At 38.5% G+C, this 16,592-nt stretch overlaps 1 protein-coding gene across 1 annotated transcript in view; it reads right to left on the reverse strand.

Annotated features, from left to right (window-relative positions):
• Window positions 1-16,592, reverse strand: part of kif26b (kinesin family member 26B) — a 98,299-nt gene that overhangs the window by 18,939 nt on the left and 62,768 nt on the right. The window contains exons 6-10 of the mRNA XM_011492476.3: window positions 11,165-11,380; window positions 10,289-10,382; window positions 3,137-3,282; window positions 2,792-2,908; window positions 1,906-2,092 (exon numbers count right to left, since the gene is read on the reverse strand). Of these exons, the coding sequence (XP_011490778.1) occupies window positions 1,906-2,092; window positions 2,792-2,908; window positions 3,137-3,282; window positions 10,289-10,382; window positions 11,165-11,380 (760 nt within the window). The remainder of the gene's footprint in view (window positions 1-1,905; window positions 2,093-2,791; window positions 2,909-3,136; window positions 3,283-10,288; window positions 10,383-11,164; window positions 11,381-16,592) is intronic.

Consider the following 16,592-nt stretch of genomic DNA (forward strand, 5'->3'; position numbering starts at 1 on the left):
ACACATTAGCTGTGAGCCATTCTCAGAGCTATATGAGCGAATCACACATGTACATACATTTAACATGTTTATTTCATGCACACGCTGTAGTTGCAGGTGTCAGTCTCTGTTTGCCAAATACGTTTGCACGTTAAAAAAAAACCTACACGTTCCTGCTATATTTTGTGACAACACCTTAGCTAGAAATCAGTAATAATAATGTAAAGATCCTTTCTTTAGGACAGGATTATGTCACAACATGTCACTTCAGCAGACAACCATCAGGCAGGGACGTGCACAGGATTTTAAAAGGGCAGGGGCTTAAAGTCAGAATTTTTTTTGTCTTTTAAACAATAGTGAAATTAAGTAACATTTTCAATTAAAGTACTAATAGATAACTCCTCAGTTCCCTTTCAGTTTTTTTAGTTTCATGTTAATCATCCACAGCTGTTTTCATTTGTTAACTGTCGCCAGTGTATAGAAGGGGCTGGTTTTCAGTTCTACATTGTCAGATCATCTGATTTATCCCCTTTTTGTTTCTCCAAAGTTTTTGTTCTGTTTTAGTTCATATATTAAATGTTTACGTTACTACCACCAAGCCCAATTTCCTGCATTTTGGGTTCTACGCCCAGTTCCTGACAGTTGCACCCCAGTTGTGGAATCACAAAGTCTCTTTTGCATCTGATCCTCTAAACACAGGACTTTGTTGTGATTGAAAAGATTAACAGAAACGATTGTGAAACTAAATGATACAGAATTTAAAGAAGGTGATTGTAATCTGACAATATCACATAAAACAGATAAATTTAGTTTAAGATCAGTAGTAAGGAAGCTGTTTTTTTATTGACAAATATTGCAGATACAGAATGTCATACTCACACTTCATACTAAGTGCAAATTTGTTTAAAGGGACAGAGAACACAAGTGAGGAAGCAACAACTTTTTTGAATTTGCCAGATGATTGAATCAAAAATATATTAGTAATACCTAAAAGATAAAACAAAGGATAAAATAAAGATAAATGAATAAATAATGCTAATAACAAAAGTAGGAAAGGATACATTTTCAAATTAGACCATGCTTCAACTTTTCAAAGAGCTTTCTTGTGAGTCCAGGATTCAGTACTATTTACATACAATAGGCTATCATTTCTGTCTGTACTGAGGAAACTATGAACTTGGCATAAATATGGTTATTTTATTTTGAAACTTCTCCCGGTGTTTTATTTTGTACTTTCCGGGTAGTACCCAATTTCCTGTCCCCGCACGATGTGCTGAGGGCTGAATTGCTGCATTGTGCCCAGACATATTGCAGAAAAAACAAACTCCTTCAGGGTTTTTCCGAAATATCCACTTAAGCTTGTCTAATAAGCAGACAGCAACTAGTTAGACCATAACTAACCCTCACTCTCTCTCTCTATGGGTTGGGTCTCTGAGTCCTAGTGGAGCCCCTGAGAAGCTCAGAACCACCGTGTTACTAAAAAATGGGCAAGGTAGAAGAATATCGTGGGGATTCTGTAGCAACTTGTTTATCTTGTATCACTAACAGGAATTTATTAATGTTAATACAAAAAATAAGCACCCCTAAAGGCCTATGCATGTGCCTACCATCAGGTGACTTTTTACACAAGCAAGAAAGATTTTCAACAAGTTATTCTGCAATAATATAAAACAGAAAAACATTCTGGTGGTTTTTCTTTCAGTAATTGGATTTGTCATATTTTATAATAGATAGAAATCACACAATTCTTCTTATCAGACATACATTAAACAAATTTGCAAAACAAAAATAAACATGCTGAGAGCATGGCGTCTGCAGCAGACAGGAGCGGCACAGTCTCTCTAATACTCTGTTGCTGTTTCTGATGTCTAATTATTGATAATTATCAGGAAATGTGCATCAGGTGATAACCGTGTTAGTACTTACTCCCTCCTTTGCCTGTCTTTTCCATGCGGTACTGGTAAATGTGTAAAGTAAACAGCATGTGAGAGTTCCTGTGCTCCTCCTCTGTGGTGTTTGGGCGCTGGCTGCTGTGGCGAGCCGCTATGGCCGCGTCCAGGAGCCACGCGGCCTTTTCAGGGGTTGGAGCGCGGAGTTCAGACTGGTTTTGAAGCTAGAAAATAAGAAGTAAAGACGTCATACGCAATAGGAAGGGAATCACATTGAGAGAGCACCTTGTTGAAGGGGTTTAAGGTACTAAAAGCCTGTTAAAAGGTGAGCAGAGTTAAAGGACTGATTGGCATTTTTTAATTTCCCTTTGTGTGAATTTTAAAAAGCAGAGATTAGCTACACGTTTCCGTCTGCGTTTGTGTAAATGTGTGCCTGCAGGATATCAGCACTGATAAGATTATGTCAGATTAGTTGAGAATTACACAGATGTGTTTGTATCAGACCCTCTAATCCTATAAACATGAAGCCCCCCACACACACACCCTTCCCCTGTTGTTGCTCAGTTGTTTCTGGCACTGTTTTCCCACAGAGACTATTCCTACATCTGCTTTGTGAATACCTGAAAATGAGCATGATGGTGACTGTAAATTTTAAAATCTCTGGTGTTTTGGAACTGGGTCATCATTGCCGAGTTCATACATAAAATCTCAAAAACAAATTGCTCAGATTTGCAGCACAATTCGACGAATCATCCTGTGTGCACTCCTCAAAGGTGTTGCCTGTGCAAGCATTCTCGGCTATGATACAGTAATGGCTAAGATAGTTCAAATTAATATGATTGCTGTTTTAATGCACACGTGAAAGATTTCCTTCCACCTGGCATTTTACATGGTCTAATGTAACGGTGTCTCTTGGTTGGTACCTGCATGCCACAGATGGGGTCCTCACAAAGGTAGACTCCAGGTGACTGTCCATCTTGCAAACTGCCTGTTGCCACCTCAGACAGCAAGTCCTTCAGATTCTCCTCCTTCCCCCAAACCTGAACACAAATGAAGGGGATGAGCAACAGAGTTAACCACAGATGACATTTAATCTCGGACAAAATCTCACTCCAGACCTGTGTTTGGGGAATTTAGTCACATTTGAATGAAGAAAATTCATGAGTTTTCATCCCGAGTCAACAAATAATTTATCAAATCTCAAATGACTTGCAGTGACGGTTTAGAGCGAAGACAGTCACCAGAGAGACTGGAGTTTAGCCACTGACCTCGACAGCAGACACCCGAACAGAAAAGCGTGCTCCTGTTTTTTCCTTTCTCTCATTGATGAGTTTGAAAAGCCAGGAGATGGCACAAGGGATTATACCCAGAGTCTGCAACGAGTCATCACGGCCAATCATCGTGTAGGATTTTCCTGGAAAACACAGAAAAAATGATAAATCTAAGAGAAGCACCAAAGAAAAAAATAAAGCAAATTAGAAATAAAAAAGTGTGAATGCTAAATTCCTGCTCTGAGAGAGTCTGAGATCTACCTCTTCTCTTACAATAATGATTATCCCCCTCCCTCACCCACTGGGGCTGTCAGGAGATCAAAAGCAGACCTAAACAAAGCTATATGTCAGAGCTAACAATTGTGCACGCCGAAGAAACAGAGGACATCAAAAGGCGAACTCCTGCGATGCCGTGTAGAGAAATGTATCTGATTTGTTCTGAAAGAAGATGGAGGGGAGGTTGTCATTTACACTGCAAGTTTACATTCTCCTCCCTCAGTCTTGCCAGCAGCTGTCAAAACATTAGAAAGTTTGATGCTTTATTACAAAAGTTGTGTCAAATTTAGATGACATATAGACATCTGAAAAGAAAGAAGCTTTTGAAAGGTTTGTTAAAATTGCGTGACACCAAACCGTCAATGTTTGACTGAACAGCAGCTAAAATAAATACAAATGTGGATGAAAAATGTAAGCACTTTGCATTCCAGGGAATTAAACAGTAAATAGAGGCATATAGAGTGACTAAAGTGCACCACAGTACTGCTGTAAAGCAGTTGTTCGTATTTATGTGTAGTGAAAGAATGAAGTAATGATTGTAACTGGTTGTTTAAAGAAGATTTTAAGAGTTTTATTCTGAAAAAGGTTATTCATAAATTAAAAAATATTGACAACAGCTGCAAATGTCCTCGACCTGCACCAATTTTACTCCAGAGTAAGAATGTTAAACTTTACAACATTGAATCTGAAAAACCAGGTGTTTAAAGGAACAAGATTCAGGCAAACAAAGTCTGGTAAATGATTTTCTATTTTGGAGAGGAGATATTTAGTTCAAATACAAACACTACATCAGCACAAATGTGAACCCATCAGTCCACTAACAAGGGCTTGATTTAGGTGAAAACCAATGGAGTCGGTATGTTGCAATGACCTGATCAGACTTAACCTAAGCAATTTGCTGTTGGAAGGTCAGCTGATGTATACATGGCTCCAGCTATTGAAGCAATGTTATAAAGAATAAAGAAACAAAATTCCAGGAATAACTTACAGCGAGCTATTTCAGCTTCTGAAGGTGGGTTCGGGAGCTTCTGAGTAATTCTTTTCTAACACTTAAACTTCTTTTGCAAACATATACTTGGTAAGAATTTTAACCAACACAACTCATCTTAGATGTTTTCCTAAATTGAGGCCTGGTGAGGACCAGTAGATTTTGAGTATTTCTAAAACCTCAGCTTTAATTGTTACTGAGAAGTGACTTTTAGTGACAATTTCCCCCCCAAAATATTTCTTGTTATTTCCTTCACTTAGATCACAGGAAAGGATTTCATGTTGATGGAGCTTTGAATGTGTTAAATATCCACCCGATCATCTTTTGATCTATTTTCAAAGTGTTCCCAGTGGTCTTTTAATTATAATTCAAATGTTTTTAGCCTAAATTAAAAAGCCTGTGTTGTTTTCTACAATTTGTTTTCTGAAGGGCGGCAGGAGTTCATTAGAAATACACTTCTGAGTTGAAAGACGAGGAAAATGAAGACATACATGGATCTATGTGTCTGCAAGTGCTTGCATCAGAACGGAGCAGAGCAGGGAGCTTGTGGCCCGCCCATGAAAGCTTCTCCATCACTGCTACCAGCTTTTCAAGAGGCATTTCAAGAGTCTGCTCCTTATTCACAATACAAAGAGAAACACTCAGAAACACAATGTTTACCTTAATTTTATTTATTTATGTCCTCCATCATGAGGAAAAAGGCACAAGAAATGTAAAAAGCACCATTTTCATGGGAGTGGGTGGGTCTTTAAAGTTTTTGAACCACACAGTTTATCTCTAAACAATACCAACTATTCCTGATTGAGTTTCCGTGAGTTGGAATGTGCAAAACCGTGAAAAAGCTGAGAAAGGCGTCAGTGAACAATGAATCTAAATGGCTATCGTTAATGATAGTCATTTCAGGCATTCCCAACTTCTGCCAGAGATTAATGCTGCATTCATGCAATACAAATTTTATGAAATTGTTGCTAATTTGCATACTTTCCAACAATTTTGTTCCCTTTTAAAATTTACCATGATCCAGTGAGATAAATGCATGAACTGAAAAAAGGGTGTATTTGTATGTTTTTATGAGGTGCTGAAGCGAAAACATGAATGTTTATCATCCTCAAGCTTCTACTTAAAAAGCCGACCATCTATCGTGTAAACGTCTTAGGAATTCTTGTGCTGCTTTCCATCCATCATGTCCTTTAAGCAAGTCTGCACCATTTACTCTGATTCATCTGATTTGATCAGTTGATTTATTTTTCATTTAACTTATCAGCAGATGGACTGCCTCAGTCACGATGGCTCCACCACTCCCATAAACACCCGAAACACAGAACAAACTCTCTCCTTTCCTTTCTTCCCCTCTCTTGAATCGAGGCCTGAGCCCTTTTGACAGAGTCTGCAAGCATATGTGAGCGTCCACATTTTTTCCGTCTGTTGTGACATCTTCAGGCTGTGAACTCATGGTTTTCTGGCTGACTGCTCTACTGACTAACACCACAACAAAGTCACAATACACTTCAGGCAATAAAAGCTCGAGTTTGTGTGTGAAGCATGCCTATGTCTGTGTGCTTGATGTTTATTTGTGTTAATTGGTCACATCAAGCTGAAACACTGATGCTATCATAGAGAACACGAGGTGCAAAAGAGTTAGGAGTGATCTGGCAAAGCCATCCTCGTTATTGTTAAGAGGTGGCAAAAAGTACTTTAAATGTGACTAAGATGTAGTAAATGAAGGGAAATTTCATTAGCTTAATTTTTTCTAGATAAATTGGACTTTAATTTAATTTTACAGGGGTTTCTATGACTTGCCTACTGGCTTATTTTCTATTACCTCATTCTACTTATTAGAGCATTAATGCCTTTGCACGGCAGTTTCACTAGAACTGTGGCCTTAGGTGAAGCTGATCTCTGATAATGATCTCATCCACAGCAGCAGTCAGGCTGTTACAGTACTGCGACTTTGTGAACACAGTTTGCTCTTCTACTCTTTCAGAGGCCTGTTATGTCTTTAAACCTTTTAATTACAGTTGTCATGTTGTCGAGATTTAGATATTTTTGACAAAACATTGGTACAAAAACATAGAAAACTAATCTTAAATGATGAGACACTGGCCAAGAGAGCCAGTGTGACTCAGGCAAACAGAGTTAGTTTATGTTCATGTGTATCTGTGGTCTGTAATACCAGACCAGTAGGATTTGTTAATTATAGTTCAGACCTTCTCTTTTTGTTTAGTAATCATTTGTATTCCCATGCATGTGTTTAAGTAGTGGATCTGTGCCATAAGGGATTATTACAAGTTTTTAAAGTACTTTTTTAAAAGATGTTTGCTATCTAAAAGAGCCAACCCCAAAGAAACGAGCCAAAGCATGGCTTGCAGATTGGCACATTTAGAATTGCTGCTTCAGGAGGACTCACACTGACCTAAAAAAACACTGTAAATCAAATTTTGAACAACAAAAAGTGGGACCATTTACTCCAAAATGAAAGAGCCTCATTACCAAGTAATGTGATCTAATTTGTGCAGAGACAAAATGAAGTCAGCCGCTTTATCTGGGAAAAGTCTCTTAGGCATGCTCCTTACTTCCCCGCCCAGACAACTGCAGCACACATGCTCTGCAGCAACAGACATTATATTTACAAGACACTCAGTGTGTTCAATAAAAATTACACAATTTCAGTTTTTTTTTGTCCTGGAGAGCTCTAAATGCAAAGAAGACAGGTGACAAAAAACATATTTGATTTTCCCAAGGGAAAAAAATTGCTACACTTTGACATTACAATCACCGGCCACTCTATTGGGTACCCTTTGCTAGTGTCTTGTTGGACCCTTTGCTTTCAGAAATGCCTGAATCCTTGGTGGCATAGATTCAAAAAGGTACTGGAAACATTCCTCAGAGTTTGGTCCATATTGACATGACAGCATCACGCAGTTGCTGCAGATCTGTCTGCTGTACATCCATGATACCAATCTCCTGTTCCACCACATCCCAAATGTGCTCTTTTCACTGAAGATCTGGTGACTGTGGAGAACATTTGAGTCCAGTGAACTCATTGTCATGTTCAACAAACCAGTTTTGAGTTGATTCCAGCTTTGGTGCGTTATCCTGCTGGAAGTAGACATCAGAAGATGCTACACTGTGGTCATAAAGGAATGGGCATGGTCAGCAGCAATACTATGGACTGTGGCATTGTAACCATGCTTCACTGGTACTAAGGGATCCAAAATGTGCCAAGAAAACATCCCCCACACCATGACACCACCACCACCAGTGTAAACCTTTGATACAAGGCAGGATGGATCCATGCTTTCATGTTGTTGAGGCCAAATTCTGACTCTACTATCCAAATGTTGCAGCAGATATGGAGACTTATCAGAACAGACGTTTTTTCATTCTACCATTGTTCAATTTTGGGGAGTCTGTGGATTGTAGCCTCGGTTTCCTTTTCTTAGCTGACAAGAGTGACACATTGTGTGGTCTTCTGCTGCTGTGGCCCATCTACCTCAAGGTTCTGCAGTCCTCGGTTGGAACCAGTGATTGTTCAGTTCCTGTTGCCTTTCTATCAGCTGGAACCAGTCTGCCCATTCTCCTCTGACCTCTGGCATCAGCAAGGCATTTCCACCCACAGAACTGCCGCTCACTAAGTTCTCTTTTTTCGGATCATTCTCTTCGAACCCTAGAGATGTGGGTAAAAATTCCAGTAGATCAGAAGTTTCTGAAACACTCAGACCAGCCAGTCTGGTATCAACAGTTATGCCACATTCAAAGTCATTTAAATAACCCTTTTCCTCATTCTGATGCTCAGTTTAAACTGCAGCAGATCGTCTTTGCCTAAATGCATTGAGTTGCTGCCATGTGATTGGATTATTGAGAGTTTGCATGAACAAGTTGGACAGGTTTATCTAATAAAGTGCCCAGTTAGTGTAGAATAGAATAACACAAAAACTTTAACTAAAATGGAGCCTCTTTGGTGATGATACCTAAAAGCAGATCTGGAACTGAATGGAGACCAAACTGGAAGAATAAGCCAAACCACTTATGAAGATATCAAAGTATCAAAACCCAACACATAAAATGTAACTAAAAATTAAAGATAAAGAACCAAACAAAAAAAAACAAACTAAAATATTATCTCAATGGTCTACACAAAAATAAAGTGTTTATTTCCTGCGTTGACTTGAGATTTCAACTGAATTAGTTATCATGCGAGATATGGCTTAATGAATGTGACATCCCTTCTCAGTTAGGTCTAATGTATGCCTATTGCTTCATTAACTATTATACCATGACATTAACATTTTCTTACATTAGTCAATCATTGCCTAGATTATCAACATTTCTTAAAGAGCCACACACACACCGTGTGATGGACATCGAAAAATACACCATCCACTAATGCTTGTAAATCGCTGCAAGTCTACTGTAAAATGAACTACCAAACTATTTTACTGTTCTGGAAAAGCATCAGAACAGCTTTTTATTTTAAGGAAATAAAGACCTAAGATGTTCTATTACTGTCTTGCATCTAGATTACTTATAAATTTGCAAACCAACTCGTTTTGCTATTGCACTTAAACAAGTGCTACGCAGGCTTTCAAACAGATTTCTGATGACAGCTGCAAATAAAAGAGAAAAAGGTTTTGAAAAAAGCCCATAATAATTAACACGCTTATTAAAAAAAATACAAATTCTAGACCATATTTGGACCGCTTTTGACATACCTTTAGTAACAGCTAGCAATGAAAGAAAAATGACAGCAAGGCCCTCAGTTTTATCACATCTTTATGAACAGACTGATTCTTTTCTGGTCTTTACCCCAATAGGCTGTCTCTTACCTTATGTGAATAATCTAGTGAATATATAAAGAAGAAGCAAGTTCCTAAGCATAAAATTGTCCCTGGAAACAGATCACCTACTGTCTCTGGCTGCATTGCAGATTAGGGAAAAGTAATTTTTAGAGTAAAGCTGCCAATTTGACGAGTGGTTCTGTGGTCTCTTCAAATGAATTATGTTTGCTCTCTCATAATGTGATTCAGGTAGAAGCTGCAGCCCTTCTAATATGAGGCTCTGCCTACATAAAACCAGAGCTGTGGTAGCAAAGTCCACTTTAATTCACACATATCAATAGGCAGCTCAGTGAATTGTGTCAGCTGTGAAAAAAGGGCATACTATTCTATTGTGTGACTTCTGGGGAGCTTTCAAATACAAATCTTAGTTGCGAACATGATGTCATCTATGTGAAATAAAATCAGTTTAGATGGTTTCATAAAGCACAGTCACACTGAGGTTATTGGTATGTTTCCTGGCGGGCTGACCCGCATATTAACTGGTTTTATCGGCCGTTTTATGCTTTTAGTTAGAAACTGTATCTACAGAATTGAGTAACCATAATACAGTCATGAAGTGAGGATGTATTATAGGATTATTGACAGACTTCAAAGGGCATTATTGTACAGCAGCTTTTCTTTTTTTTACAGCTGCTTCTAAAGCCAAAAAGGACAACAGCGAGTGATCTAAAGTTCAAAATATTGTGCCTGTTTGTATGAGTTGGTCTGTTTGATTGTGCACGTTCATGTCAGGGTTCAGATGTGCTGTACTGTACAGTAAGGGTTTCTGACCCTTCTTTTTTTAAACAGCTTTTGTCAAAACACTTTGGCTTCAGTTGGATTAAAGTGGTAAAGAAGAGACAGAAACGCAGAGCAGACTGAAAAAGCTTTGAGCTTGAGCGGACTCTAATCCTCTTCCCTCTGTCTCTAAAAGATGAGGGCCAGTGGAGAGGCGGCCAAGAGAATAGACGGATGCTCTGACACTCCGGCAAACATATGAAGACTGACGCACGAGCCACACGAGCTCTGTTTCAGTAGACGGTGTGTGTGTTTGCATCAGACTGTTACCCAATTTGGAGTGCCCAAAGCAGAACACGCATCCATCAGCTCCATTCACCACCGACTGAATCACCTCGGCAACTGTTCCAGCACATACCTCGGCCTAAACACAAAAAAAGGGAACACAATGAGAAAAGCTTCACAAAGATAGAAAGACCAAATGAGAAAGTCATCATGAAAAACAGCATATTTTCACGTGTTCAGTCTTACGCTGTTCACACCTGGTTGTGCAAAAGTACCTTTATTTCAACTGGTGTCTTTGATTTGATGGACATTTTGTACAATTTCTGCATAAAACAAGTAAAGTTTGGAAAAAAGAAATGGTCTAATCTAATCTAAAGCAAGTTTTTTTTTTACTTTGTAATCTTAAAATGTCTTATATTTTTGCTATTAATGGGAGAAATTTGCTTTTATTCTCACTAAAATACAGAGTAAAAAAATATGAATTTAATTTGATATCTACAGTTAGTATCTAAGTTTTTGATTAAAATTAAAATTGTCAGGAACTGGAGTTGTAGGCCATAAAATGCAGAAAAATGGGCTTGGTGCCAGAAATACACATTTAATGGACTGACGTAACCATGACAACAACCATGGAAAAACGAAAAGGTGATAAAGCAGAGCAGGTGACCTGACGATGAAGAACTGAAAACCAGACACTTAAATACACTGAAGGTAATTAACTAAATGAAGACAGCTGTGGATGATCAACCTGAATCTGGTGAGCCAATAATATGACAAAAACTAAAGACGCAGCACACAAATCCAAGTATAGAATCCTTAGAAAAACTGCAAAAATATCTATCCTGATTCAATCACAATTCATTTTCCCACTTTTAATTTGCTGTCCACTACATACATGTTTTAAAAATTCTTCCTCCTCACCTGCGATGCATCAGGAGGGAATGCAGCATCAAAGGTGAAGATCTTTGGTGGGACTTGATTGGCTCCTGCTCGTTTCTGGGAAGCAGCATTTAGCGGCTGATTTGCTGATGGATCCATGATGGTGATTTGTTTTTTCCTGGTGTCCACTTTCAGGAAGGAACTGGACTCTGCTGCATCCGAATGAGACACTGGACACACCCGGACCATCACTTTGACCTGCCAGGAGACAAAACAGAACAAGAAAAATGAATTAGCTGTAAAAACATGGTTCAAAAAGATGCTCTTTCATCATTTGCTACTTCTGCGTTGTTCTCCAGCTTCTTTGGAACCGACATGCGACAAGCCAGAAAAACAGGTATGTACACAACGCACACACATATGATGACAAAAATACATTAGCCGTGAGTTTTATTTTTTCTGTTTTTATTTTTGAACATCTGCAAAGTCAAACATCACAATTCTGTCTTAAATGTTATGCAAGTCTGCAATGTTTCTCAGGATGTTATTTCCCCTGAGACCTGACTCCTACTTTCCCCTCCCTTACCTGTCACTCTTTCCTTCTGTCCTTAAGCTTCTCCGTTATTCCTCTGTTCATCTTAGCTCACTGCTACACAACAAAAGCTCAAATTGCAGGCATCCAGTTTTAGCTCATGCTCATCATCATTTTTGCTTTCCTCCCTCTTCTGACACAAAGAGTTAGCGCCTGCAGTTCAGTGTCTGACAGCCGCTGCTGTTGTCTTTGAACTCAGTTGGAGCAAAATGCTGTGTCAGCACGCCTTCGTCGGCGTAGAACATTTCAACACGTTAACAACCAATTCCTCTGTTAGTTGCAGATGCATTAAAGTTTGAGTGCAGCAATCCATCTCCTCCTCCTGCTCATGTAAGCTAACCAATGCTGTTTGTTTGTTCATTCCATGTCTCAGTTTGTTCCATTCATGATTTAGTTAAAAGATCATGAGGGTCTGAAGTCTATCCTAACTGTCACAGAGTTTCTCAGTTTATTTCAGCTTCAAATACAGACATCATGCTCATTTTCAGTCTATGGACAATTTCAAATCAACAACCAATCAAAAAAAAGTTATTTTAGACCCATAGAATAAGCAAGTGAGAGCACACTCAACACTGGCTCACTGTCATATTATGGCTATAGATAATAAGCATTTGTTAAAAAATTTTTTTTTTTACGTAACCAAGCTTATGAGTCTGTTAACATGATTTTTCTCTTCACACATACAACTAGTTTCTGTCAAATTTATGACACGCGTTTCTCAACTTTAGGCCACAATATGAACCAACTAGGTAGAAATTACGTTCTAAATTCACTCCAAGCAGAAACATTTAAATCAGTTTGTTTCTGTTATGTAGTTTGTATCAACATAACTTGTGAACATGATTCCTGTGACAATAGGGATTTGTGCTTTAATTTGTAATGTTTCTGTGTGTAAGCTGTCCAGTTCAGTTTTGAATAGCATTTTTTTTGCAATGTAGCAATGTTGCTATGTCTTTTGACAGATTTTTGCACACCTGCTTTTCTGTTATTTGCATCTGGTGTGTTAATTACTCCCTTTGTTTACCATTGTTGTCATTGTTCCTGTCCATGTGTTTGCTTTAGAACCTTTTTTGTTAATATTAGAGTCCATTTCTGTCTGGGTTTCTGCAATTGAACATGTGCTGAAATGCTTAGCAGTATTTTTGTTTGTTTTTTGGCTGGATAACTGGTTGTTTCTCCTGATGATCTGCTTCTGCACTGCATTCAGCTTGACTTGACTCACTTGGACTGACAGGATCTCCATGGGATTTAGTTAGTCTGATGTCTTCTCTCAGTTCGTAAAGCTGCATCACTTTTTATTTATTTTCAAGCACTGGTTAATGGTTTATATATTTTTTCTCTGTGTTCTCCTCGTTCTCTGGAATAATGATAGCTTATATATTTGCGTGGAAAAGGCAATCAAAAGTGAGGATAATGGAGTAGCAGAAAAAGAAATGTGAACATTGAGCAGGTATTACAGCTTGGAAGAATCTGCATGAATGCATCATTAGTTTTGACCTCACTGAAGGAAATTTAAGGTGAAGCCACAGCTTTACCCCCTTAATTTTATGTAACAACAAGTGCATTCTGGTTGGATGACCTTTGATCAGGTGAGACTAAGAAAAAGATTTGGTTGATACAAAGAATAGTTTCTATAAGAACACTTTTGCAACTCTCAGATGAAGGAAGAGATGTATTGCACCTGATTTGCTTCCATTTTCTTGTCTAATAGCGTGCTAAAATTAAGAGAAAATCTTAAATCCAAGACTAATTATCTACGTCTTGGTAAGGACTTGCTGGGAAAGTTGATTATAAATGTCTTCAAAAGTGATTGGTTGTGTTATTCTATTTCAGTCAGACAACTCATGCAGTAAAAAGTGTGTATTTTCACATTCTTTAAGGCAGGGGTGTCAAACTCATTTTCACCAAGGGCCACATCAGCATAGTGGCTGTCCTCAAAGGGCCAGATTTAACTTATACATGTAAGTAAATGTAATGAAAAATAAATGTAACTACTTCTTAATGTTAAAAAACTAATTACTTATTTATTATAACTTTTTAAAGTGAAAATTACAGTTGCATAGAAAACATGTTGGCTTGTTACTCTAGCATAAATCCTTTTAAATTTTGTCCGCTTATTAAAACCAACATAACTCCATTAATGAAGGATCACACTGAATAAAGAAAAACAACATAAAACTGAGCTAGAAAGAACATGCATTACACGTGTAACATTTTACAAAAAAGCCTGCACACAGCCTTGCATCCAACTAGTGGTTTGATGACAACAATTTCTCTGCATACAGACATAAGACCTGCAGGAGCTACACATGAATAATATGTAATCAACTAAAGAAACATTGTATTTTAAGAAATTAAAAACTTTTATGCTCTCGCGGGCCACAAAAAATGACATGGCGGGCCACATTTGGCCCCCGGGCCTTGAGTCTGACAAATGTGCTTTAAGGCATCACATTCTTTAAGTTGGCATTCACATTCTTTTCCTTTGGCATAAGGCTCCGTACAATTCCATGAGATAAGATTTCCATAAAACGTTTGGGTAATAACTACCCCTAACGGAGCTCACAGGTGGAAGCCAGGGAGGAGGTTGGGGCGACGAACGCAGCGCTTCCGGTAAAGAAAGAGATTGAACAACTGCACACTAGGGCCCTGCGCGGGACTATTTTCTTCATCCCGCTCCCGCCCGCTGAATTTCTGACCAATCCCGCCCGCACCCGCAAAACTCATAGAATTTAGTCCCGCACAGTAATAGAGATGCATTGATTTTGTATCGTCTCCCGTCCCGCAGGAAAAAAACACGTATTTGTATTGATATTATTAAAGAGATTCATGTCCCTCCTCCAGCCTCATCTTTTCATGCATTCCTCTTTTGTGTAATGTGCAACTTAAATATTAAATATATTTTCCCAAATCCTGTTCGGTTAAAAGTGTGCGTGTGTGCGCGTGCAGACAGACGGCCTGAAGCGCGCTCTTAGTAAGAGGCGGGGCGGGGCGTTGCACACCCCCAACAACAGGTTAGATGACAGAGGCCATTGGGCGTCTCTACCTGGTGCGTTCACGGAGCTTCAGTACATAAGAATCCAACAGCCGCAGAGCCTAACGTAGTCCGCTAATATATATTCATGAGATATTCATGGCAACACTGATCCCGCGGGTTTTTTTTTTTGCCGCAGTCCCGTTCGCAGCACAATTCAAACCGCCCAATCCCGCGAGATTTGGGTTGGGTCCCGCGGGACCCGGCGGGACCCAATCCCAATGCAGCCCTCTACTGCACACCTGGACTTACATAGGACGCTGAACAGGTGAGTTGATTAACTGAACCGCCCAAGTAAAACACTGCTGAGTAATCTGCCTGAAAGGCAACCAAGGTCGCTCATTTATTCTATTTACACAAAGTCCAATCAATAAATTTACCAAAATATTCCCCAAGCTACTGGGCTTAATGTCCATTGGAATATTATAACAACTTCACCCTTTAACAACTCAACCAAGTCAAAATCAATTTAAAAAAGTGTTTTTTCTGTTGCTTTTTGACTTTGGGGGTAATCAATAATGTGTTTTCTATATGTGCTCTATCGACTGTTTGAGCAAGCAGTTAATTAGGCAAAGGAAAAAATATAACAAACTTTTCTTTTTCTTTTTGCATTAATAATTGGCTATAGCAGTCTTCATGGTTTTGGAGCAGGGTGAAAAGTGACTAGAAATATTATGTAATAAAAAAAAGAAATGATCAAAAACTGTGTTAAATGACATTGTTATTTGAAATAGAAATTGGCTGCAAAAACTCATATGAAAAGTCAAAGGGCAAATGACATGCTTCAAATTCTCAAACTTCTACACACAAATCCACATTTGACCATTTGACCACCCATTTTAAACACCCAGTACATAAAAGAGATATCAGTTTCTAAATAATTGTGAGACCTCACACATTCTCTTAGAAGCTTTTTCGTGTTTGTAGATTAACTAAGATAAAGTGAGATACACCAAACGTAAAATGCATGTGTGACTACCGTCATTCATCAATAGGTAAAGTCAATGAAAGGTCAAGAAGTGAAAAGAAAATGCCATAAAACATTTATGCATTTACTAAAGTCTAAATGTATTCATTTAAATAAATGAAGAGAAAGGACGTAATGAAGAAAAAACAATACTTTTGTAAATATTATGGAATTAAAATGATCCTTCTAACCTTTAAACAAAGTTTTTTTTTTTTTATTATTCATGTAATTTAAAAGTTCCTTTTTTGTATGTGTAATCACATTTATGAAATATGCAGATCAGGGCTCTGGTTTTATCTTTTTTTTTCAAGAACTTAAAAACAACATTTTTGATCTTACAAGCTAAAGATCTTGAGCCTGAGACCAGGGGCCTCATTTATAAAACTTTGCGTAGGATTTGCGTCAGAAGTGGCGTACGGATAAAACATAGGACGTGCGTACGCACAGAAATATTCGGATTTATAAAACCGTGCGCACGCACATCCTACGCAGCTTTCCCTTAATAAATCACAACCAATTCTAAATGCAGCGCAGCTTTTGCGGCTGTATGACACGCCCATAGTTGCCCATAAATAGTCCGTGAAACGCCCACAAATGAATATTCATTGATTGCTAAATCATGGCAAACACCGAGAGGAAATCAAAAAAACGTAACTTCACTCAATGTGAAGTAGAAGTTATCGTTGGCGAGGTGGAAAAGAGGAGAAAAGTGTTGTTTGGAGCACAGTGTGGGCATTACTAATGCCTAAAAGCCACGTGAGTGGCAGACGGTGGCAGACGCCTTAAATGCTGTAGCCTCACAACCTCGGACCGTGGCCGAAATAAAAAGAGAAATGGTCGGACATCAAAGTCGAGGCAAAAAAACCTCTGGCGCTGC

The sequence above is a fragment of the Oryzias latipes genome, chromosome 3, assembly GCF_002234675.1.
Source record: "Oryzias latipes chromosome 3, ASM223467v1".
Lineage (NCBI taxonomy): Eukaryota > Metazoa > Chordata > Actinopteri > Beloniformes > Adrianichthyidae > Oryzias > Oryzias latipes.